At 46.0% G+C, this 22500-nt stretch overlaps 2 protein-coding genes across 11 annotated transcripts in view; both read left to right on the plus strand.

Annotated features, from left to right (window-relative positions):
- AHCYL2 (adenosylhomocysteinase like 2) overlaps window positions 1-6915 on the plus strand; it is a 143765-nt gene extending 136850 nt beyond the window's left edge. For all 8 annotated transcript variants that reach the window (XM_053926342.2, XM_024554959.4, XM_053926344.1 and 5 more), the window contains 5 exons: window positions 48-146; window positions 1847-1915; window positions 2038-2116; window positions 3382-3502; window positions 3918-6915. In XM_053926342.2, the coding sequence (XP_053782317.1) occupies window positions 48-146; window positions 1847-1915; window positions 2038-2116; window positions 3382-3502; window positions 3918-3924 (375 nt within the window). In that variant the 3' untranslated portion in view covers window positions 3925-6915. The remainder of the gene's footprint in view (window positions 1-47; window positions 147-1846; window positions 1916-2037; window positions 2117-3381; window positions 3503-3917) is intronic.
- A 3739-nt stretch (window positions 6916-10654) lies between these two features.
- The window catches only part of STRIP2 (striatin interacting protein 2), a 40389-nt gene continuing 28543 nt past the window's right edge, over window positions 10655-22500 (plus strand). Inside the window, exons 1-5 of one of the 3 annotated variants that reach the window (XM_053927288.1) lie at window positions 10655-10834; window positions 16135-16204; window positions 19221-19295; window positions 20252-20386; window positions 21921-22041. In XM_053927288.1, coding sequence (XP_053783263.1) covers window positions 10697-10834; window positions 16135-16204; window positions 19221-19295; window positions 20252-20386; window positions 21921-22041 — 539 coding nt within the window. In that variant the 5' untranslated portion in view covers window positions 10655-10696. The remainder of the gene's footprint in view (window positions 10835-16134; window positions 16205-19220; window positions 19296-20251; window positions 20387-21920; window positions 22042-22500) is intronic. The other 2 variants (XM_053927289.1, XM_053927290.1) reach the window with 2 other exon arrangements.

Raw genomic sequence — 22500 nt, forward strand, 5'->3', positions numbered from 1 at the left:
AGTGGGGCCTGGCATGGCTGACGATGAGCTTGCTGTGTGTGTTCCAGGCGAGTCTGCGGACACCGGAACTGACCTGGGAGCGAGTGAGATCCCAAGTTGACCACGTAATATGGCCTGATGGCAAGAGGATAGTATTGCTGGCAGAGGTAAGACCTGAGGCTGGTAAGAGAGATCCGGCCCTTTTGGGGGAGACTGCGACACCCAGCTCCCCCTTTCCTTGTGCTCGCTCATCCTGTTCAACTCCTCTTAAGCACAAGCTTGACTATTTCCCTGATGGATTTTGTGTCTAACTTTGAAAGGTCTTTTCATTTTCATTTGACAGTTAGGAAACTATTTTGGTTCCCCACTTTTCCCCAATTATCCTGTCTCTCTATGTCACTCTACAGGCTGAGTCACATAATAACTATTACTGTAAAAGAAATTAATGAATAGAACCAGTGCCACTCTGAGTGATGCTCACAAAGAGATAATGTCACTTGTGGGAAGATTCAATCAGCAGGCACAAATTAGACATCCCTGGCTGTAACTAAGACTAGCTTAGGCAAGCTGCAGGTGGGGCGTGTCTCTGCTGATAGCTTCCCTGCTACTGAATGTCCTTTCTCCTGCACTGAGCCCGACATGCACTGTCATAGGTACTGAGCTCTATCCTGGTTCTGTGATTGGTAGTCCCCTCTCCTGGCTTCTTCTGGCTCTGACTTAGTCTTGAGTTTCATTCCACGTGGCCTTTTATGGCAATGTTTGGCCCCTTTTCCTTTCTTGAAAGCTTCTCTTCCCTGGTCCTAAATTCCTGGCGGCTATAACGATGCCCCTTGTTTTTACCTGGACGCTTTCTCTTCTTTAGGGAAAGATGCCAAAATAACAAGGAGGATAATAATACTTTTCCCAAATTTTGAGCTTGTCTCTTCTTTTCCCTTTTTTGTTTAAATTAAAGAAACTGAATTTGAAAATGTAAAATATATACTGCCTTCATCTAGGGGCTGTTAGACTTATGTGTGTGTATCCTTCCTGTTCTCTTTACCGTTCCTCCCCTTATCTCACTTTCTCAAATACTTCACAGCATCTGTGAAGGGGCTGAATTATTTCCTCACAAGAAAGGAGTTGTGCTGGGGGGCAGAGGACAGATTGTTAAATATTCATTAATTGCTTTGATGTCAGGCCACTGTCTGGTGACTTATTTCTACTTGCTCTGGAAGGTCGTATCTAGTCATTTTGATGACAAAAGCAAGGACCAGTTGTTTCGGATTCTTATGATTGAGCAAAGAAAATTGTCAAGTTTCCTAGGAAATAAAGTAGGAAAAGATGGCATTGGGGGCAGTTTCTGGCTCTTCTAGTCTCTGAATCATCCACTCAAGATGCAAGACTGCCCTTGAATTTAGGAGAACCAAACTGAGGAAGAAGCACAAAAATCATCACAGCTTCCTAAACCCAAAAAAAATCTTCCCTCCCAACCTGGAAAGATTGCCCCTGGATTTGACTGCGTCGTTGTTCCGGACGGTCTTTCAAAGGACTGTCAGTACCTTAGAGGGAGAATACGCTGCTGTAGAAAGTAGGGAATTCAGACACGTGCGCTCTTCCGTAGCCTAAGCCTCAGTATCATGTGACCCTCTCTATTCCTTTGTACGTAATCCCAGAGATCTTTTGTCTGTTACCTTCATCAGATTTTCCAGAACTTTCCATGGTTTCACTTCAATGTCAATCAGTTAATTTCTATTTATTGAGCACCTGCTTTTTGCCCAGCAGTGTCAGTTGGGAAGTATTCGGAGACTGGCAGGCATGCTCTTCCCTCACTCCTCAGAGGCGGGAGACTTTGTCCTAACCAGTCTGGGTCTGAACCCTTGCTCCCTAGGGCCGTCTGCTGAACCTCAGCTGCTCCACAGTGCCTACGTTTGTGCTCTCAATTACCGCTACTACTCAGGTAAGGCCTGCAGAGTGGGAAAGCAGTGGGCTGGCGAGGGTCATAAGACCATCCGGGTCTCACCTGGTATGGGCTGGATTGCTGTGAATGGCACGTTGGCATCCATCTGTCTGCTTTTCCAGGCTCTTGCCTTGATAGAGCTTTACAATGCTCCTGAGGGTCGCTATAAGCAAGATGTCTACCTGTTGCCTAAGAAAATGGGTAAGCATGTGCTCTTCCATCCCCATCCTTACCAAAGCAGTTCCGAGTCAGATGCTAAATGAACTTTGGGGGCATTCTATTGCTTAAGAATAGGGGGAAAAAATATGTTTATCTTGTAAAGTAGGAGCTGTGATTCCTAGGGTCCATCCTCAGCTGATTTATCATATTTTCCACATGGGTTGCTCCAGAGAAGTTGTGACACTTTGTTGTGATTTAGTTTACTTGCCTGTGAATTTTACGGATTTTCTCTCATATGTAAGAATCTCAAAGGAGAAAAAGATTTTCCCCGAGACAGAGGAACCATCCCTTACCTTGTGACATCTGACTTACTGCATTCTGGATAGCCTCTACCAGACTTTTCTCAGACCAAGAAGGCTTCCGTACTACATCTAACTCTCACCCCATTGTTTCAGGCCGAAGGGAAGCTGCTGAATAGCTTCTGTGGAGAGTTTAGTTATGTGGGTGTTTTGTATAAGAGAAACATTAAACTGTCTTAAATTTTTAAAGAGCCCACCTCAAGCACCTGAACTGATACAGGTGCTTTATAAGCTCCCGAAGCAGAGGTCAGGGAATGTATCAGCTTCTGGTTTCGTTTTGCTTTAGCACTAGGTACAGAGCAGCTGTTAGAAGTTGACATGTGTTACCTTGATAGCCACCTGGGAAGGACATAAAAGGAAGAGAACAGTCCGTATTGTGAAAGAATATGTAATGGTTAGGGAAACCAAACAAGTACATAGGCAATGACATAAAATTCTGAAAAATATGTATGTAGGTAAGAGAATATAAACAGAAACACATAAGAGAACTAAGCCTACTGAAAGCAAAGCAAACAATGTAGTCTCATTCTTAGTCATTCCTTTCAGATTTACCAGTATTAGTTTTTCTGAGTAACTCAAAGTATGGAGTTCAAGGCAGAACCAAAGTTGGAGCTTCCCATTTTTCAGTCCCCCCACTCTCCCAACCTTTGTTTTAGACCCAAAGGCCTATTACTGCTTTCATCTCTCCCTTAACCTCTCTGAGGAGAAGGAACGTTTCAAAGTAAAAACAGCCTGTAAGGAAGAAAGGTTATGGCTTTGAAAAGGTTATGGGCTCGAAGCACAAGAACTAAGATTCCTTAGAACTAAGGGCCAGTGAGCAAATTGAGCATTTTTTATTCTGCTCCAAGACTTAGAAGGTGCGTTTCAACTTTTTAAGGCCTAACCTGGAGAGAATAGCCAGACAAAAGGCATGAATGCTTACACCTGTGCTTCTGTGGTCTGTTCCAGATGAGTATGTGGCCAGCCTGCACCTGCCCACCTTTGATGCCCACCTGACAGAGCTGACAGATGAGCAGGCCAAGTATCTGGGACTCAACAAGAATGGGCCCTTCAAACCTAACTACTACAGGTGCCTTGGGTTCCCCAGAAAACAGGGAAGCCTGGGCCGTGGAGAGCTTCCTGCATTGGGATCCGTCTTTGCGTCATCACCATAGTTACATGGACTCAGAAAAAGAAACCCACCCTCCCTCACTGCCACCCACAAAGGACTCAGCTGAGGTTTTCTCCAGACATTAGCGGTCCCTTTCCTGAGTTTACCTTTCTTCATTTCATCTTCTTGATATGATTTTTACCTCTACGGAAATTTCTCTATGGAGAAGTACTGGCCTTTTTTACTGATGTGAAAAAGCCCCACAGTGATCTGCCCTCACCACACACTCCAGAAACGTCCCTGCCTCCCTATCACACCTCTAGGCAGGCTCTTCCTGCCCCAGCATCCCCACAGGCTGATAACCTCACAGTCTCATCTTTCTTTTTCCCTCCAGGTATTAATTTCCTGTAACTCAAGCCAGAAGAAGTTTTAAGGAATAGAACTCCAAGCCTTTTCTCCACTCCTATACAGGAAAGAACCCAGCAAGCTGCTTCTCCAATCAGCTGCCCGCCGTGCTCACCCTATATATTAGGTTATTTATTTATTAAAATCTAGAATCCTGTGCCTGTCGCTTTGGCCCAGAGTGGTTACTGCCCTGAGGGCTGTGAGAGCAGCAGAGGACAGACCGAGGAAGTAAAGAAGCGGGGTAACCATTCCCAGTGCACCTTTTGCGTTATTCCCCACTGAAGCCTTAGCAGTGGTCATTTTTCTCTTGGCCAGGCACAGGAGTTAGTCCAGGGACTCCAGACTCCTTGTTTCCTGGGGTTTTCTGGAATAAATGTTCAACAGCTGCCTTTCTTAGCTTTGGTTTGTCCCCAGGTAAGGCTTTTTGGAAGCCACTGAATTAACATGGCCTGGGTGCCCAGCCTCGGCCGTCACTGTCACTGCCTTCTTTATAAAATGGTTGGAAGGAAGGAGTGTTATGGCTTTGGCAAGTTACACCAAGAACTCAGCTGTGCCTGTGCCTACTGGGAGTCTCCTTGGCCCAGGACCACGTTCTTCTCCTTAAATATTGATGTCCATTTTAACACTTTCTGGTTCCAAGAGGAATGTGTCTCCATTATTTCCTCAGCAGCCCTGTTATCTGCCAGACTTTTTTTTTTTTTTTTTTTTTTTTTTTTTTGCTGTCTTTCTAATGCAACTAACCTCTGCTCAGAAAGGGGGGGCGGGCAGCCCATAGTTTTACTTCCTTGTCATTTAACTGGATAGCCCCCAGGAATCCCCTCCAAATTGATACTATCTCAGAAATCTCCGTTGTGAAACATTGCTTCCTGAAACTTCCTCTTCCTGCCTAAAACTATTCCTGAAACTGATCAGGCAAAGGCATACTTTCCTAGGGACTTGGGGTCGTAGGGTTTCAGAAAAGGGACAGGTCTTCCAGGTTGATACCCTAAAGAAGCAGAATGTATTTATTTGACTCCTGGGAGGGGCTTAGCAGCTTAACTGGCTAAACTGTACAGAGTGGACGCTGCAAACGGGGTCCAGATGATCCAAGCTACTTTGACCAGGTTGAACTTCATCAGACATTCAGCCATTGATGAGACTGAAATCCAGTGTCTCCGCATTTGGTCTGTGGTGTGTCTTCTCTGTTGGGATATCTTTTCATGTTCTGGCCTTTTCCATCGTAGGAGTCTGTATTTCAGAGGTTGTTTCTTGAGTAACTCCCATATTGCAAACAGTCACGTGAGCAGCCTGAAATTTTATGTCCCACCTAAGGGTTTGATTCCTTTTGGAAACTGACCTGTTGGTCTTAGGGTTCCACTGGAACCAGATAGGTTCTAAGAGTTAAAGTGTAGAGTGGCTCTACGAATCTTGAATGAAATGAGTCCCTTTACCCCCTGCCAACCCTACTTACACTCTCAGGTTTGTTTTTTCATTTTTTTTCCCTATCGTGGTCTGCCTCAAAGTCTCAAGACCAAGTTAACTCAAGAAAACACCAGACCACCCAGGATCACTGTAACCTTCCCACTTGAACTTTCCTCCCCAACCTCCATCTTCTCCAACTTACCTGGTCTTCACATATATCCTTGGAGCTCGTCTGCAAGTGATCTTCCCTTTGGAGGTATGGAGGTGGACCTTAGGTCAATGGCTGTTTGCCGCATTAAATACTGTATAGGCTCAGCCCATGTAATCTGGTTCATTGGAGGCTATATATATGTCTTAGCAAGTACTGGAAAAGGGCCACGTACGTGGCTGTATTCTTTCATAGAGATCATAAATGCTGAAAATTCCACTAGGCCATTTAATTTTTTCATGTGCCTACCCAGTTCTGATTTTCATATTAATTGGATCCCTTTTGCAAAAGATTGAATTCTTTGTACCTTATATCCAGATATTCCATTAGGCAGATGTCTGGACTCAGCCTATTGTGTTCTTAGGCCAAAAATCATAACCTGCTTGTTTCTCAGCAAAGCCTGGCCCTCTGTAGAGCGTACTGTGTGCTGACCCTGACAGAACACGCCCTGCCTCGCTAGAGGGAAGAGAAACCTATTCCAAATGAAAAAGGAGCCACACCGGGCTTCGCAGTTAGGTTTGCCAGTGTTGCTGCCCACACATAGTGAGGTATTTGCCCCTGAGTTTCAGGTGACTTCTCTTCCTTTCTCTCTGGGGATCCTGTGTCAATCAACCATTAAGAAGGAGACCCAAGCCTCCTGAGAATTTGGGCTCTACCTTAGTGTTGGAATTTGGTCATTATTCCCTCTACCCTTGCAATCAGAGCGAATGTGTCTTCTTCCCTCAAGCTCCCACCTTAGATGCATCCTAGGTATGTGGAAGCATGGGAAAGAAGGCTAACTATCTCTGTATGTGGCCTTGGCCTGTGGGAATGCTTACCATTTTCCCTGTGATGAATTTGTGCTAGTATTCAAGGTCTTTTTTGCCTTCTTAATGTAAATATTGTTTTCTTTTTCTCAAAAAAGAAAAAAGTATCTGGTCTACCTTCCCTCTGCCCTCCTCCCTCTTCATCTTGTCCTCCCATATGAGCACAGCTCCCCATGGCCACGTGCTCCTGCAAAGCTTTTTTGCTGCTTGGCTTTTCTCCGAACAGATCTGAAATTGCTGCTCCTATGGTTTTCTCGAAATTAACTTTGTCACGGTTTTAAAAGAAATCAGAACGCATTGTTGCATTAAGCTCTTTTTAATAAAGGAAATCATGGAAAGAAAAGAGGCAACACCAGCAAATTATATGTGGACAAGTTCTAAACTATATATACACACATATATATAAAAATAATCACCTAGTCCTCATTGTCATCTTACTGAAAGGAAAGAAAACCTCTAAGGATCACCATTACTGAGAGGCTCTTGGAAATCTTAATGTCTAAGTGATTGTATTAGATCAGCAATAATGAACATGTAATCTCAAAAGATAAATAAAATATTCTTAAAGTGGATTCCTGTCTTGAGAGTATTCCCTGCTTCTGTGAACTACGAATTCAGAGATAAGAGCGGTTTCTGGGCAACAGGCTAAAGAGCCTGCTGGAGGGCAAGGGCGTGCCAAACTGACACAGCTACCAGCTGGCATGTTGAATGGCCTTAGCCTTGAGTCCCATGTTCCATGGTGGGTCATTCCACTAATTAATATCCCCCCCCACCTCCATTACATGTAAATATCCTGCTTGCTCAGAACCACCATCCTGGGGAGTTGAGAAGTGTAGGCTGAAGTCAGAGAAACTAAAACCTCATTCTAGGTTTTCCAAGCCCCCGGTGTGCTACCCTGAGCTGGAGAGTGCAGAAGTTTGCCGGCACCCCGTGATTTGGGACTTAAGGACCCCGATATTCAGGACCTGACAACATCCAACCACAGGGAAGAAAGTAATGTGGCAAAGGCTCGTCTCTGAGGCAGATTTTGCCTGACTAAATCAGTAACCAGAGGATGCGTCCAACTGCCTGTTCCTTCTCAACTACGAGTAGAGTAGCCACTTTTGAGCAGCTTTCTGGTAGCCAGCCTCTTCAGTTGGTAACTTAAACTAGTTCTACATTCTGAATGCAAGATATTTTCTCATTACACCCACACGTGCCTTTGACGGGGAGAGAAGAATGTTCTTTTTCTACTATTTTATTCAAGCTGCCTGATATTCCCCCAAACTAGGTATTTTAAGACTTCCTATATTTTATTTTTAAGTGTTCTCAGTGTCATGTTACCTATTTAATCACATATCTGACCTCCATGGATTAAAGTGAAAGTGCTTATATGGGAAAAGGGGTATGTTTCGTCCTTGTGATATACCTATTTATATATCCAACCCTCTGCCAGTAGCCTCAGGAAACCTGGATTTTGGGACAAGGAAGTGTGGTAGTGTAGATTTAAAAATAACTCGGCACAGGAGCCGTCTCTGGAAGATGGAAAAGCTTATGGACCAGCCCCTAATTAGCTCCGAGTTATGGGCACCACTGTGGTCAATGGTATTGATAGCTGTCACTTCCTTACTGACAAGTAAACTAAAAGAAGTTGAGTGTGTACCAATTCCATGGCCTCTAGTCTCAAAGTTGTCAGGTAATTTGGTTTCTTGTTCTTCCAGGAGTTGTTAGCAGATAGCTTCCTCCTCATGACAAGCTCTGAAAGTCTGGACCTAATAATGGTCAAAGAGATGTCTGATCTTTACTGTCTTCTTGTAAAAGGTTGTGGGAAAGGTAATGGGTTGAGGTCTCTTCTCATGTTAATTCTTTGCAGTCTCCATAATACCAGTCTTTCAAACCCCTTTTCTGAAAGTGAAGCCAGGTGGAGCTCTAGACTCAGCAAAAAGCTTTACATACGGGCCAGAGGGGACTTGAGAGGTGTCCTCAGGCCTACTTCCAACTGAAGATCACTCTGCTCCCTTTGCCCTAGGGATAGTCTGAAAAGGAACAAACCTCAAAACTGGCCACTCCTGTCTGCCTCCACAGTTGGGGATCCTCCTGATTGACTAGTCTCACAAAAGAGAACATGAAGTTCTGGGCTTGTCAGTCCTAGAGCTCTGACTGCTTACGAGGAGAGGTATTGGGAAGAGGGAAGGTAGAATAATTCTTTTATTAAGAAGCCCTAATGGGCTGTGCTGTGGCAGTGATGAGCTACGCGTAGGTTGTGCATTTCAAAGCCGAGTATGATTCCTTAATAGTTTAACAAATTATACCCTGAAAAGGATTCAGAAATCAAATAGTTTAGGCCTTGAGCCAAGGACTTTCTTGGAAATTCATATTAGTTCAATTCTGTTAACCATTGGGTCTCAACTCCAGAAGATTTTGCCCCTCTGGGGACATTTTGCAGTATCTGGAGACAATTGGTTGTCACCCTAGGGGGAGAGTATTATTGGCATCTAGTAGGAAAGGCCAGGGATTCTGCTAAACATCCTATAATACACAAGACAGACCCTCCCCCACAACAAGTAACTTTTCAGTCAAAAGTAAAGCACCCCTGTGTTATACATAAATGAGGCCTGGCTGGTGTGGCTCAGTGGATTGAGTGCCCTCCTGCGACCCTGGGGTTGCCAGTTCGATTCCCAATCTAGGGCACATACCTGTGTTGCAGGCCAGATGCTCAGTAGGGGGCGTGCGAGAGGCAACCACACATTGATGTTTCCCTCTCCCTAACCCTCTCTAAAAAATAAATAAATAAATTTAAAAACATACATAAATGAGGCATACAAAAATGAATACAACTTGGCCCTACTCTGGAGCTTCTATCCAGGTTGTGGGCAGGGTGGGAGGTGGGGATGAGAGGGTACAGTAAGGAGACGTTGGGGACCAGGGAGAGAAAGAACTCCGAAAGCTCCAAGGAGTGCTCACTCCCTCAACTCTGCCTTGATCTGTCACCTACTAACTAGCAGAGGAAAATGTGAGGGAAAGATGGGGTTAAGAAAGGGACAGAGTTGTCCCTAAGACATAAGAATAACTCCTTCAGGCCCCTTCCCTCTGTCCCTAAGACATAAGAATAACTCCTTCAGGCCCCTTCCTTTGGGATATTGTGGAAGGATTTGGATCTAGGCTGACTTGGCTTGACTGGGTTGTATGGGTTGAGGAGGGTCAAAAGGAAGACATTCTAGAGAAGGAGGCGATGACTAAATAGAACCTTTAAGGAAGGACAGAATAGCCACGAGAACAGAAAGTTTCCTCTAGAGAGAACTGTACCTTCAAAGACACTGAAACAAGATAGAATATGATACCTTGAGAACTGCAAGGAATAATTAATCTCTATGAGTCCTGATTTCCTCATCAGTAATATTGGCTTCGTGAAAACAACCTGTCAGAGAGAGGTGTCATAAACCTGGAAAGAGCCTGGTGCAATGCCTGGAAAAAAGTGTCACTTCAACAACTCCCCCCATTTGGTCCAGCCATTCCCCTCAGGCCGCTTATTACCGACCCAAACTGCCTACCCATTTACTAGTGCTTTTTAGATAAATTCCAGAGTGGGCAAGCCACACAGCCTCCTTTGCCCCAGGAGGGATCTTAGAAGAATGAAGCAAAAGACTGGGGGAGGGCAGGGCTTGCTCTCCATTTTTAACTCCCTGTATCACAACATAAGGAAGGTGCCCCACTTCAGCAAAGAAAGGCAGATGACCAGGAGCAGCCCGGAGAAACCCAGCAATTTCAGTGAAGTAAAAATGCCCCGCCCCTTCAACCTTATTCTCCCAGCTAAGTCCTCTCTCTGAGCGGCGTGAGTTCTCCTAAGACATCTCAGCTAACAGAGAGGACGAGTCCCTCGTTTCCTGCGGTGCGCCTGGCCACCCGGCGGTGCCATCCCTTCCCTGCGACGGCAGCGGGATTTGGGACGTGTGCAGGAACCGGGATTTGGGGGCAGAAGTCTGTGATAGAGGGAACGGAGACTGCAGTGGAGCAGTCTTCGGTGGAGACTAGAGCTCCCCGAAAGGTCGCTATTTGGGAGGGGGTAAGTGCAGAGGGCCCAGTATTCGGGAGGTAGACCTGGGAACAATCCAGGAGCCTTCCGCTATCAGCAACGCCGCAGGACTGGCACAAAAAAAAAAAGACAAGGGGGAAAAAATCCCATGAAGGAGCCCCCACCTCTTCTAAGTCCCGCTCCAAGATGTCGAACAGCCAATCGTGTCGCGGGGCGGGGCTGCAGTAAACAGTCGCAGCCAATAGCTGTGGAGGGGGTGGGGCCTGGCTGCCGGCGCGGGGTGGCGGGGTCGCCTTGGGCAAAGAGCTCTGAGCAGCTGGGGAGCCGCTGACCAGAGCCGCATGGAGAACCCCGTGGCGCCGGGGGCCGGGAGCCCGCCCGCCAATGGCAACAGCAACGGCAACGGCGGAGGCGGCAAAGGGAAGCCGGCGTCGCCTAAGGGCCGGGAAGCGTTCAAAAGCCAGCGGCGGGAGTCGGAGGTGAGCAGCCCGGAGAGCTTCTGTTGGAGCTGGGAGACACCCGGGGGCGGGAAGCTGTGGCTGGAGGCGATTTGCCCCGGTCCCTTACCCCCACCCCGAGGCCCCCCTGCTCCAGCGCGCCCCGAACCGCCCCGTACTGCGGGCTCTGCGGGGTCCGCCGCAGTCTGGACTCCGGACTCTGCCGCCCCTGATCCCTCTCCACCCGTCTCCTGCTGCTAGCAGGTCGGGGCTTTGTAGCTCTCTGGCCTCAGCTGCGGGAGAGGTAGCGCGACGTCGAGCGTACCGGATAGTTTTCAAATATTTATCTCACTAATCGCTGCAGCTCCTGGAAGTGGGAATTCGTATCTTCGATTTACAGAGCCGCAAACTGGCGCGGAGAGGCTGAGTGACTGGCGTGAGGGGCGGGAGACCGAGTTCCGCCGCAGTAAAGAGGAGCGGGCGTGGGGTGGGATGGGGGGGCGTGGGGCGGGCAGCCGCCCTGCCACCCTAAGGCTCCCCGAGCCTGTCCCTCTATGCCTTTGCCTTCCGTCCTTGCCTTTTCCCTGGGTGTGCTGGCAGGCTCTTTAGGGAGTCCTGGAAGGGTTAATAAGACAGGATTCAGGCGGGGCAGTACAGGAGTGAGTAGATGGAACTGCCCAGGATACAAACCCACACATAGGAGTGTGAATGTTTGGGTCGCTTCCTGTCCTAAAACAAAACAAAACAAAACAAAAATCCCCTAACCAGGGGGATGAAGGGATTGGATTATCGTCACCCCCACTCCCCTCCTCCAGCCAGTCTCTCTCCACTAGCCCAGAGTAGAATTGGATCTGAATGGGGGCCAGGGGAATAGATGTCAGGTGTGGAAGGATCTGTAGCGATCATCTGGGTTTAGCTCTTTCTTTCACAGAAGGAAAAGAGACAAAAGTAACTTGCCCAAGATCATACATCTGGCTTAGTGGCCAGGAGCACCAAGCTTTGGAGTCAGCCAGACCACGTTTTGCATCCAGGTCTCTGTGACTTTTGGCAAATTGCCAAACCTCTAAGGCGCTCCAGTTTCATTTGTAAAATGAGGTTACCGCTGTCTGCCTCAGAAGGTTGTGATAAAGTCAAAGTGAGGTGACCGAATGTAAAATGTTTAATTCAGTGCAGGCACAGTGCATGTAATGGGTCAGTTCAGAGTAGCTCTCAGTACTGTATATCGTCATCATTAAGGCACAGAGCTGGCACTGGAGGCCAGGTCTTCGGCATCCCAGTCCACGGCTTCCCATTTGAATAGTATCTCACAGTTTCCAAAGGGATTTCATGTATGCTTTCCTTCTTGATACAGACAGAGTAGGACTCCACCCCATTTTTTAAAAGAGAGAAGTGGAGGAGGTGAAAAGACTCATCCCAAATCACACCGCCTTTCAGGGTTCTATTCACCACGTCATCTTCCTCACTGCTTAAGTGCCATCCTGGACTTTTAGGGCACCCTTTGCTTCCTTCCCCCGTAGAGACATTGTTCTTACTCAAATGTGGTTTTTTGGGGGGTGGGGGAGGAGATGGGTAGTCATTCTGTATGCCCAGCACTATTTTCGGTGCTAGGAATACAGCCGTGAACAAGGTAACATCTTTGCCCTGTGGAGCTAACATTCTAGTGGGAGTGGAGAGAGACAATATCCTAATAAATAAAATAATTTCAGAATGATATGTTCTTGGAGGGAATTAAAATGCCTCCTAATGTTTGACGTCTTGTCCCTACCTGTCAAGTCTTCCTTCAGGAAAAGGCTCCGATAGTATTGGGTTGGCCAAAAAGTTCATTTATTTTTTTTCCGTACGATGGATCCAGTAGTGCTTAGTTGTCTTTGGAAACAATTTTGTTAGATTGCGTTGTGACACCTGTCATATCCGCATGCATTTTTTTAAAAAAGTATATCAAAATTGGTGAATTTGGGGGCAGCCATTTTAATATTGAAGATGAAAGAAAATATGCAACATTTTCGGTGTATTATGCTTTATTATTTCAAGAAAGGCAAACACGCAACTGAAATGCAAAAAAAGATTTGTGCAGCGTATGGAGAAGGTGCTGTGACTGATTGAACTGTCAGAAGTGGTTTGTGAAGTTTCTTGGTACTATTGATATTTCGGCCAAATAATTCTTTGCTGTGGGGCTGTCTTGTACATTGGCAGATGTTTACCAGCACCCCTGGCCTCTGCCCACTAGAAGCCAATACTGGGAGAGAGCCAACATCCTCAAAATACAAATCAGTAAAGTTATTGGTGAAGATGAAAAATGTGTCTTTTATATTACGCAAAAAGCTAAAGGAACTTTTTGGCCAACCTAGTACTTTATCTTTGCCAGTATGTTCAGTATCTGGAAACAGAGCTTTCCACCTGCACCGCAGTTTGCCTCCTGATTCTCTGCAGCTGCACGTTTCCTGCCTGGAAACCAACAACTGCAGTGAACCTCGCTGTCTGGCCTCGGTGCCTGCCAAAAGGCCGGCTGGGAAGATTAGCTTTCCTCTACCTTCCACTGCAGCAGGCGAGCTGCTTCTACCTGTCAGTGTACCCTCTGTCTCCACGACACCCAGGTGCGGACTCAGATCTGCTTTTCCTTCCCTCCCCCCTTTCGCTTTCCTGTGGAAGGTCGTCCTCAGGAGAGATGGTTTTCCTTTCTCTCTAGGGGTTCTGTAGAATTACTGAAAGAGAATTACTTGGCACAAGTCAAGAGAGCCTCCTACGTACGTCACTGTTCACAGGGGCACTGTGGACCCACCCTCTCTCCCAGTGGCTTTTAGTTATGAACTTCCCAACCTAAAAGCGAGGCTAGATAATAATAGTTTGCTTAATAAAAAGATTCTTAATCTACCAAAGGATTCACCTCAGGCCTCTTTCAGCCAGATCCCCTGGTTTAATTGGTTCCCAAAGTCCTTGACAAAGTTTGTGGCAAAATGAGGAAAAAAATTCAGGGCATTGAAATGAGTTTTTCGTAAAATATAGTTCAATGCATTAAAGGATGTAGGCAATTTAAAACAGGTGTTTTTCAAACTGTAAGGGTTAGCCTGCAAGTTGAAACCTATATATTTTTTAAAAATAGGGTAATAGAAAACATTACTGTGTGCGCGTCACATGTAGTTACGGTAAATATATTGTGCTAAACTTTTGTTCCAGTTTGTGTGTGTGTGTGTGTGTGTGTGTGTGTATGTTAGGACATAATGCAAAGTTTACTTAGAGCCAAAAATGTTTGAAGAACCCTGCTTTTAATGAGTCCTTCCATTTTGGGGGTATTAAACTGTTCTTTTATAAAATATATATTTTTAAAGATTTTTTAAAGTCTCTACACTATCCGAATAAAACAACAATCTTACGTCATTCCCCACCCTCTACCTTTTTTCCCCACTGGTCTCTGTAATAGAGAAGTTAGGAAAACTTTTTGCTATAGTGGATTTCAGCATGACTCTCCTTGTTGGCAGGGTAAATTGATGAAGTGGTTTTGGAAGACAACTTGTCGTGTACAAAGAGCCATACCAATATTTATAAAGTTGATGCACTGATTTGTTAATAAAAATTTATCCTTAGCAAAGATGCTACATAGGAGAAAAATTGTAAGTGTATTACAGCTTCATGCTAAAAGTAAAGAAAAATTAAAAACAATTTAAATGTTCACAGTACAGAACTGGTTAAGTAAACCAATATATATCTGTCCACTTAACTGTTTAAAGTGATAGTCATAGTAACAGGAGAAAAATCCTATATAATATAATATTAAATTGTAAGTAGAGTAAGTAAAAACCTAAATAGAATAACCACCTATGTAGTTCTACCAAGTGCTAGGTGATGTGCTAAGTGTTTTCCCACGTTAACTCATTGAGTCCTTACAACGCACTGTGAATTATCCTCATTCTGCACGTGAAAAAACCGAGCATGTCGTTTTACAATGATTCCCTGACACCAAGTCAATTTAGTTCTGACACTACCTGTAGTTAGCTCAGTCCTCACACATTAAAGGCTCAGGGGTACAATACTGCCCCCCACTTTAGACACCAGCCACAAATGGGGTCCCCAGGCTATCTGCACTTTGGCCTAGACGACAACTACAAATTCAGGGGTTACCATAACACCCTCCTTAGGTTTGATAACTCACTAGAAGGACTCACTGAACTCGGAAAAGTGCTAAACTTATGATTACAACTTTATGATATAAAGGATACAACTCAGGAGCGGCCAAATAAGGAGGGCCATAGGATAAGGCAGAGGAGCAGGGCTGTGCAGAACTTCTGTGCCCTGGTAGGGGCGTCACCATCCTAGCATCCTAGTGTGCCCAGAGCTCTTGTTTCATGGTTGTTATGTGGCGTTTCATTGCCTAGGTCTGGCTGATTGAACCACTAGCCTTGTGACTGAACTCAGTCTCCATTCTCCTCCCTCCCTGGAGGTAGGGCCAGCTCCTCTTTCAAACTCTCTTTGGGCTCAAGTGAGTCACCTCATTAGCTCAAACTCAAGTATGGTTGACAGAGCTCCTTATGAATAACAGACACTCCTATCACTCAGGAAATTCCAGAGGTTTTAGGAGCTCTGTGCCAGAAATGGGAGGAGGGTGGGGCAAAGGCCTAATATATTTTTTTATACCACGTTGAGAGGTTAAATAACTTGTTCCAAATCACACAATATATGGCAGTATGCCACAGAGCTGAGATTCAAAATTTTTTAAATTCATATATATTAATTATACTGGTAGGAAGTACCCCAAAATGCTTAAAGAGTTTAATAGACTATTTTAAAATAACGTATACCTACACATCATAGAAAATCTAGTCTTTAATACAACTGGAAGTAGAAATGCTGCCTTCTTTGATAATCCTATCAAAGAAGTTGTGGGACATTAGAGCTAAAGGACTTCTTTTTACAGGTGAGGAGCTATGAGCCACAGAATGAGGTTCACCGGAAATTGTACAGTGGGTTAATGACAGAGCTGAAGGAGAATACAGTTCACCTCTTGTTTTTGTCCATCTCATTTTTCTAGAGATCAGCTGCATGCTCTTCTGCTCTGTGTTTGTGTCGATCAGCTATGGGCACAGACTGTAGCTCTCATATCCGTTTACCGTCCTGGCCCTGGACCCAGAGGTTCTGACTCGGTATAGGAATCTTCAGCCCCACCCTGCACTGAGCCTCAATTTTGGCTTGTAGGAGGTTACCTTTTTGGTGAAAGGCACAAATGGGACTCTCCTAGCTGCCTCCCTGATCTAACCTTGGCCTTCAAGAGAGGAAGAGGGTGAAATGAAGGTGTAATCTTCTTTTGTCAACCCTTTCCCCAAATTACCACCAAGATTTCTCCGTTACAGGGCTCTGTGGACTGCCCCACTCTGGAATTCGAGTATGGAGATGCAGACGGGCACGCGGCAGAGTTGTCAGGTATGAGGCGGACAAGTCTGCAGGGAGTGGAAGATGGCCTGGAGGGAGACGGAAGGGGCTTGTCATCTCCCCTGGCAGTTTGTCTGTTCTCAGTAGGTAGCTAGAGAACAAAGGCTGTTCTCTGCCTTCCCTCTTCTCTCCACCCTCCAGTAGTAAACATCTCTGTGTTCGCTTTCACTTTTCTCTCTGTGAATTCTCCCTTGGCCATGCTATTCTCTATTCTTTCATTCTGTCACTCTCTTCTGCTCACCCTTCTTCATTCTCTTCTGGTGCACTCTGAATCCCATTCTCTCTCCACCTTCTCCTGTTTCTCCTCTCCATCTCTGCCCATATTCACCTGTATTTTTGCACGCCTCCTTCTTTCTGCCACCCTCTCCTTCTCTGTCCCATCCTATCTCCTTTTTTCCTCTACCTTCGTCTTGCTGCCTTCCCCCAACACCTACCCCTTAAATAAATCTCAGCAATGTCTGAAGAAGAACCACAGACAACTGGCCAGCTGAGCAAGGCTGGGCATGTGTCCTGTAGTCATCGTAGTGGAGCTGTGCTAGGCTGCTTCTCCCTGGATTCTTAGCTTAGGTTAAATGTGATATCCTCACATTAAGGAACTCCACGTTACATGTCCTGTGAATGCCAGTTATTAATAAACGAGCTTTGGGTGGAGATGGTGTGAGAGTTAGCTGTTCTGTCACATGGAAGTGACACTTTGAGACACGACTTTTTCGAAGAAAAGAGACAAATGTTTTTTAAAAAATTTCTTGTGAATAAGCACAGGGAATAAATGTTTGTGATGAGTGGCAGAAATAGAGAGCTAAGTTTAATAACCAACAAAGGCTTAGAATCCAGAATGTGCATGTGGGGGCGGGAGAGAAGGGAAGAGGGAGAGGAGACCATAACCCAGTAGAGAAGTGGTCAAAGAATATGAATAGGAATTCATAAAATAGAAAACCGTACGGTCAATCAATACATGTTCGACTACATTTGTAAATGAGGAAAAGCAAATGAACGTAATGCGATATCGTGTCACAGTAATCAAATCGCAAGACTTAAAAGCCTGGGGTCGGTGAGGGTGCAGAGAAGTGAGTGCTTTTATCCACTGCTTGGCACGAGGGAGCAGAGTATGAAGTTGGAAAGCGGTTTGGTCACCTGTGGCAAAGTCGGAGGCGCCCACACAGTGCGACCCAACGATCTGGATGTGCGTTTTAAAAAAATCACTTGGCTCAAGAGAGCACGTGCGGAGATGTTTACTGCGGCCATTGTGGGAAACGGAAACCGACTTAAGTAACGGAATGGATGAACTGTGGTATATCAGTATATAGCCGTTAAAATAATTGATCTATAGCAACATGTTTCAGTGTCAGTAAAGATTAAAAACATAATGCTGAGGGGGAGAAAGAACCAGCGACAAAATAATTCATACAAGCACCAAACTGCTCGAACACGTGAGTCTGAAAGACGTTCCGAGGAAGTCCGGTCGCACACGTGTTTGAGAGCAGTGGCAGTTCAGTGAAGGGATGTGTTCGCCAGGCTGTTGTTCTTGTAAAAAACTGTTGAAAGACGCATAATAAGAAAGGTTCCTAAGAAAAAATAGTTTATACACTATGATAGATATTGCTTGGATGAAAAAACAGCATTTAAAACAGAATGATATCATGTTGTTTTCAGCACATACCTATGTAGTAAAAGAATAGAAATAGGCACGTGGAGCATACATGCCAATTTCGCTGTAGCGGGCACAGGAGAGAGGGACCTAAGGTAGACCGGAGAGGAAGCAGGAACTTTAGGTGTCTGAGGCAAATATGACGGGTGTTCATGTTTGTTTAATCTGGGCAGAAGATAAACAGGTGTTTTGTGTACCATCTATATTTATCTGTATGTGGAAGTTCATGATCTGAAATTTAAACATGAAAACAAAGTACCTAAGAGAGTCCCCCTTCTCTGACTGGGTTTGTGAGAAATAATATATATATGTATATACACGTGTGTGTGTGTGTATACACACATATATATATACATAAATACACGTACACATATACATACACACACACACTACCCAATAACAACTGAAAATTTTATAAGATTCAGAGATGGGACTTGCTTCCGGTCGCTCCAGGATTCTGGAACTCAGGACTCAAAAAGACTCCCAGACAAGGTGTTCCTCAACCATTAGACACCTGGCTAACCATAAGTGAATTTCCCTTTGTGGATTATCTGTGACCTAGTTAACTTTCCAGCAGGGGTCTCAGGGGACAGGGTTTTGAGGAAATCCATCTTATCACTGATTTGATTTCTGGACTTCGGTCTTTTATCCTCTGTAGGGTGAGGGGACCGGTATAATTGTCTGGAGGGGGTGTGTGTAGAGTGGGAAAGGAAAGGCCGTTTTTATTTCTCAAAAGCGCTCTGCGTTTTGTACTGAGAGACTACTGTCAACGAAGTTAGACTTGCTGGATACAGGGAGCCCTTTGGTAACCAGAGCTGCTCTGCATGGTTTGATGCCGTCTCTGCCCGGGTGGCTATGGGCCTGAACTTCTATACCCTTCGAGGAAACTCAGCAGGGAGAGAAGGAACTGGCTCCAACCCCAAAGAGCCATCTAACACATATTCTCCAGCTCGCACACGGGCTCTTTGAATAGCACAAAGACCTTACCCTTCCATTTCAGGAGCTGTGCTCCCCCCTCTTCCCTAGAGACAGGGTAGCCCCAGTCTGGGCTGACTGGGGTTGCAGCCCTAAGAAACAGAAGTGATAACATTAAGCCCTCTCAGCTCCAGCCCTCCTCCTGGCCCTCACCAAATGTCGAAGCCTGCTTTCTCTGCTGTAGCAGCCAGCTGGCAGGAGGAGGACAGGTTTGATGGTTTAATCACCCAGGGACACAAGGGGCTATTTTTAACTGCTCCAAAAGGGAGGAAGCTGGCTCTGGATTGAACTGGACACAGGAATGTATTGGAAGCCGCTCTCTCTACTCCAGACCGCTTCTGTCTATTGAATGTTTGTGACTCTGTCCTATCTTTCCTGCCACAGAATTGTATAGCTACACTGAAAACCTGGAATTCACCACTAACAGGAGGTGCTTTGAAGAAGATTTCAAGACTCAAGGTGATCCCAGACCCTTATTCATAGAGACCTGCTTTTTTTCTCCACGATACCCCTGCCTGATCTAGAAAAAACTGAAAACAAAGTACGATCCTCCTTCATCCTCTCCATAACCGTATAACTTCTTTACCCCTTCTTGCATACGAGACCGAGTTTCCTGTATCTCCAGTGGAAAGGCCATGGAATGGAAGCAAGAGAGGCCTGAGCTAGGGCCCTTCCCCTGCTGTAAAGGGCCAAGAGGGATGGGGAGGTGGGGCTGCACTGGCTGCCTGGTGCAACCCTGTGTCTAGCCTAATCCTTGACCTTCATGTTCAACCCCGTCTCCACTCTCAATGGCACCTAATAATAATTTCACGTGCCCACACTATTCCCTTACTTGCTCAATGGCAATTCACTTTTCAATTCAACAGTTGTGTGGTGAGTACTTGTTTCTCGAGAGATGCGGGAGGCAGGGGTGAAGGTGAATTTGCGTGTCTTCAAAGAGATTTTGGTTAGATGGCAAAGGGGCGATGTGTCCATCACAAAACTAGCTCAGGCCAAGAGGAAATGGTAAGTGTCATAAGACAAGTAAGAAGTGTCTTCAGGGACAGAGCTTCTGGCTGGAGCATTAGTGGGAAAGAGGTAATTTTGTATCTGATCTGTGATGATGAATAGAAGTTGCCTGTGTAGGCAGACAGAGGGAACGCCTTGAAGAAAGGCAGAGAGATAGGACAATGCAGGCTGTGTGTGGAGGATAGAGGGGGGTGTGGAAGAAGATACGGCTGCAGAGTGGGTTCAGGCAAGAACCTTTTGAGTCTTTTACTTGTCCCATCCCTTATTTTTCTCAGCTAAATAAGGAAGGCTTTTGAAGAGGAAAGTTTTGTAGGGGGCTGAGATCAGAGGTGGATATGCTATCAGAAGCTTTTCCGGGAAGGGGAGGAAGCAGTTGGCACAGGAACCATATGCCCTTCTGTCCCCAGTGCAGGGCAAGGAGTGGCTGGAGTTGGAGGAAGATGCCCAGAAGGCCTATGTGATGGGACTCCTGGACCGGCTGGAGGTGGTCAGTAGGGAGCGGCGACTGAAGGTAGCCCGGGCTGTTCTCTACCTGGCCCAAGGTGAGTGGCCGCCTTCGCCAACTCCTTTGCCAACTTTAGAGGGGTGAGATTAGGGGGAGAAACGGTGCTGTCAGGAGTAGGATGAAGCAAGTTATGCTGGGAAAGCAAGGTCCCTGCCTTCCCTTTTTTAAAAAATTTTTATTTATTGATTTTTAGAGAGAGAAACCTCTATTTGTTGTTCCACTTATTTATGCATTCATTGGTTGATTTTTATATGTGCCCTGATTGGGGATTGAAGCCTCGATCTTGGGATATTGGGACAACACTCTAACTACCTCAGCTACCCGGCCAGGTCAAGGTCCCTGCCTTTCAAGAACAGATCTTTCACGTGCTAGGAATAACCTGGTGCTTGTGAAGAAGATGTGGAGATGGTAGTAGGTATTGTTCTGGATCCCTTGGAATTGACTTTTGTCTTACCAGGCATGTCAGGATTCCTTATGGGTTCCGTTTTCCTTTCCCTGGGCTATAATCGTATTTGGAGACTAGCGAGAGGGTCAGTGTGGCCAGAGCTGATGATGTCCTACCAGCTGCAGCTGAGTGTAGAGGCTTTTTTTATCATCTGTGGCCTGGCCCCAACCCTGAGGGAAGGCAGGGGCGGCCCACAGACGCACACGTGGACCCTCTGCATTGTTTCTTGTTGACATTTAGAAGGTTCAAGCCAAAATAGCAGCAGGAATGGATGCTGTAATTTGGAAATTATCAGAACTCAATGAGATTAATTGAGGACAACTTTCCAGAAGAGAACTGTTACCAGGTGTTGGAAAGAGAAATGAGATAGCCTAGCTCGAATAGCAAAAATAAACCCTGAGATTATAAGTAAGAGGACTTTTGGCAGAACGAACTAACTGGGACCTAAAAAACTATAAAAACCATAAATAGAGAGGAAAGAGAGTAGACACAGTATGAAGAGAAGACTACAGCAGACACGGCAGTACCCAATCATACCTATTGGGTCTGGTGCTATGACCAAGTTTCGGGTGCCAGTACCTTCATCTTTTTGCCCGAGGGCCTTCTCTGCCCCCATACAGGGCAGCCTGGAACGCTAGGGAATTGATGTGCTCCCCTAGTCCAGCAGCACTCATCATGATGGCTTAGTGGACGAATAGCCTGACCACCTCACCCCTCTTGGGTAGGATGGTTCTGAGTGGTGTGTTTTACACTGTTTCCCAGACTTTCCCCCGTCCTGGGACCGAGTTCTTGGCTGCCTTCTCTTCCCTATCTCACTTCCCTTCTCTGCTGATGATTTCTGGGATCAACTCCTAAATAAACTACTTGTACTTGAATTTTCATCTCTGGATCTACTTCTCGGGGAACTCAAACTTAAGACAGGCCATTGATGAGCACATCGGACCTAACCCTGCAGTCTGCCCTTCCTCTCCCCTGCCTTATTCCGGGAAGTTCTGCGGGGCCCTTGCCCTACACTTGTCAGCCTCACTGTTGGGCAGGGTGTTGGAATATGGTCCTAAGATCACAGGGCAGGATGGAAAGAACTGGGGTACACTGTCAACCCCTATGGCACTGTCTGGTCTTTTAGGCACGTTTGGGGAGTGTGATTCAGAAGTTGATGTGCTACACTGGTCCAGGTACAACTGCTTCCTGCTCTATCAGATGGGGACCTTCTCGGCCTTCTTGGAGCTACTCCACATGGAGATCGAGTGAGAAACCGTAGGGCGGGCTGACCTAGACAACCCCTGCCCTTGAAGGGTGCCTCATGTCCTGTGCTGGTTCCTTTATGGTAGAGACCTCTGTGCAGAGCTGGGGCTATTCACACACACTCAGTCCAAAGCTCACAATGACAGTTCCCCTCCGTTCAGCCATGCTTGCTGATATTCTGATCTCCTCCCTGAGGCTGGGCTCATTGACTGCTTCTGCCCCACTGACGGCTTCAATCCTGGGCTTCAGGGGCCTATTTTGGGTGGGTTGCCTTTTTACCCAAACGCCTTCTCAGCTCAGCCTAACTCTGGAATCGATGAAGAAAACTCTTCTGTCTGAGAATATGACCCAAGAGGTACAGGACCAATTCCTATCGTGTGCCCAATCCTTTCCCTCATGGGTTATGGCTCTAGAGGAGGCCTTATCTGCTCCCATCGCTGTATTGAAACCCTCGTTTTGTC

Source organism: Desmodus rotundus, chromosome 6 (genome assembly GCF_022682495.2).
Source record: "Desmodus rotundus isolate HL8 chromosome 6, HLdesRot8A.1, whole genome shotgun sequence".
In the NCBI taxonomy this organism is placed as follows: Eukaryota; Metazoa; Chordata; class Mammalia; order Chiroptera; family Phyllostomidae; genus Desmodus; species Desmodus rotundus.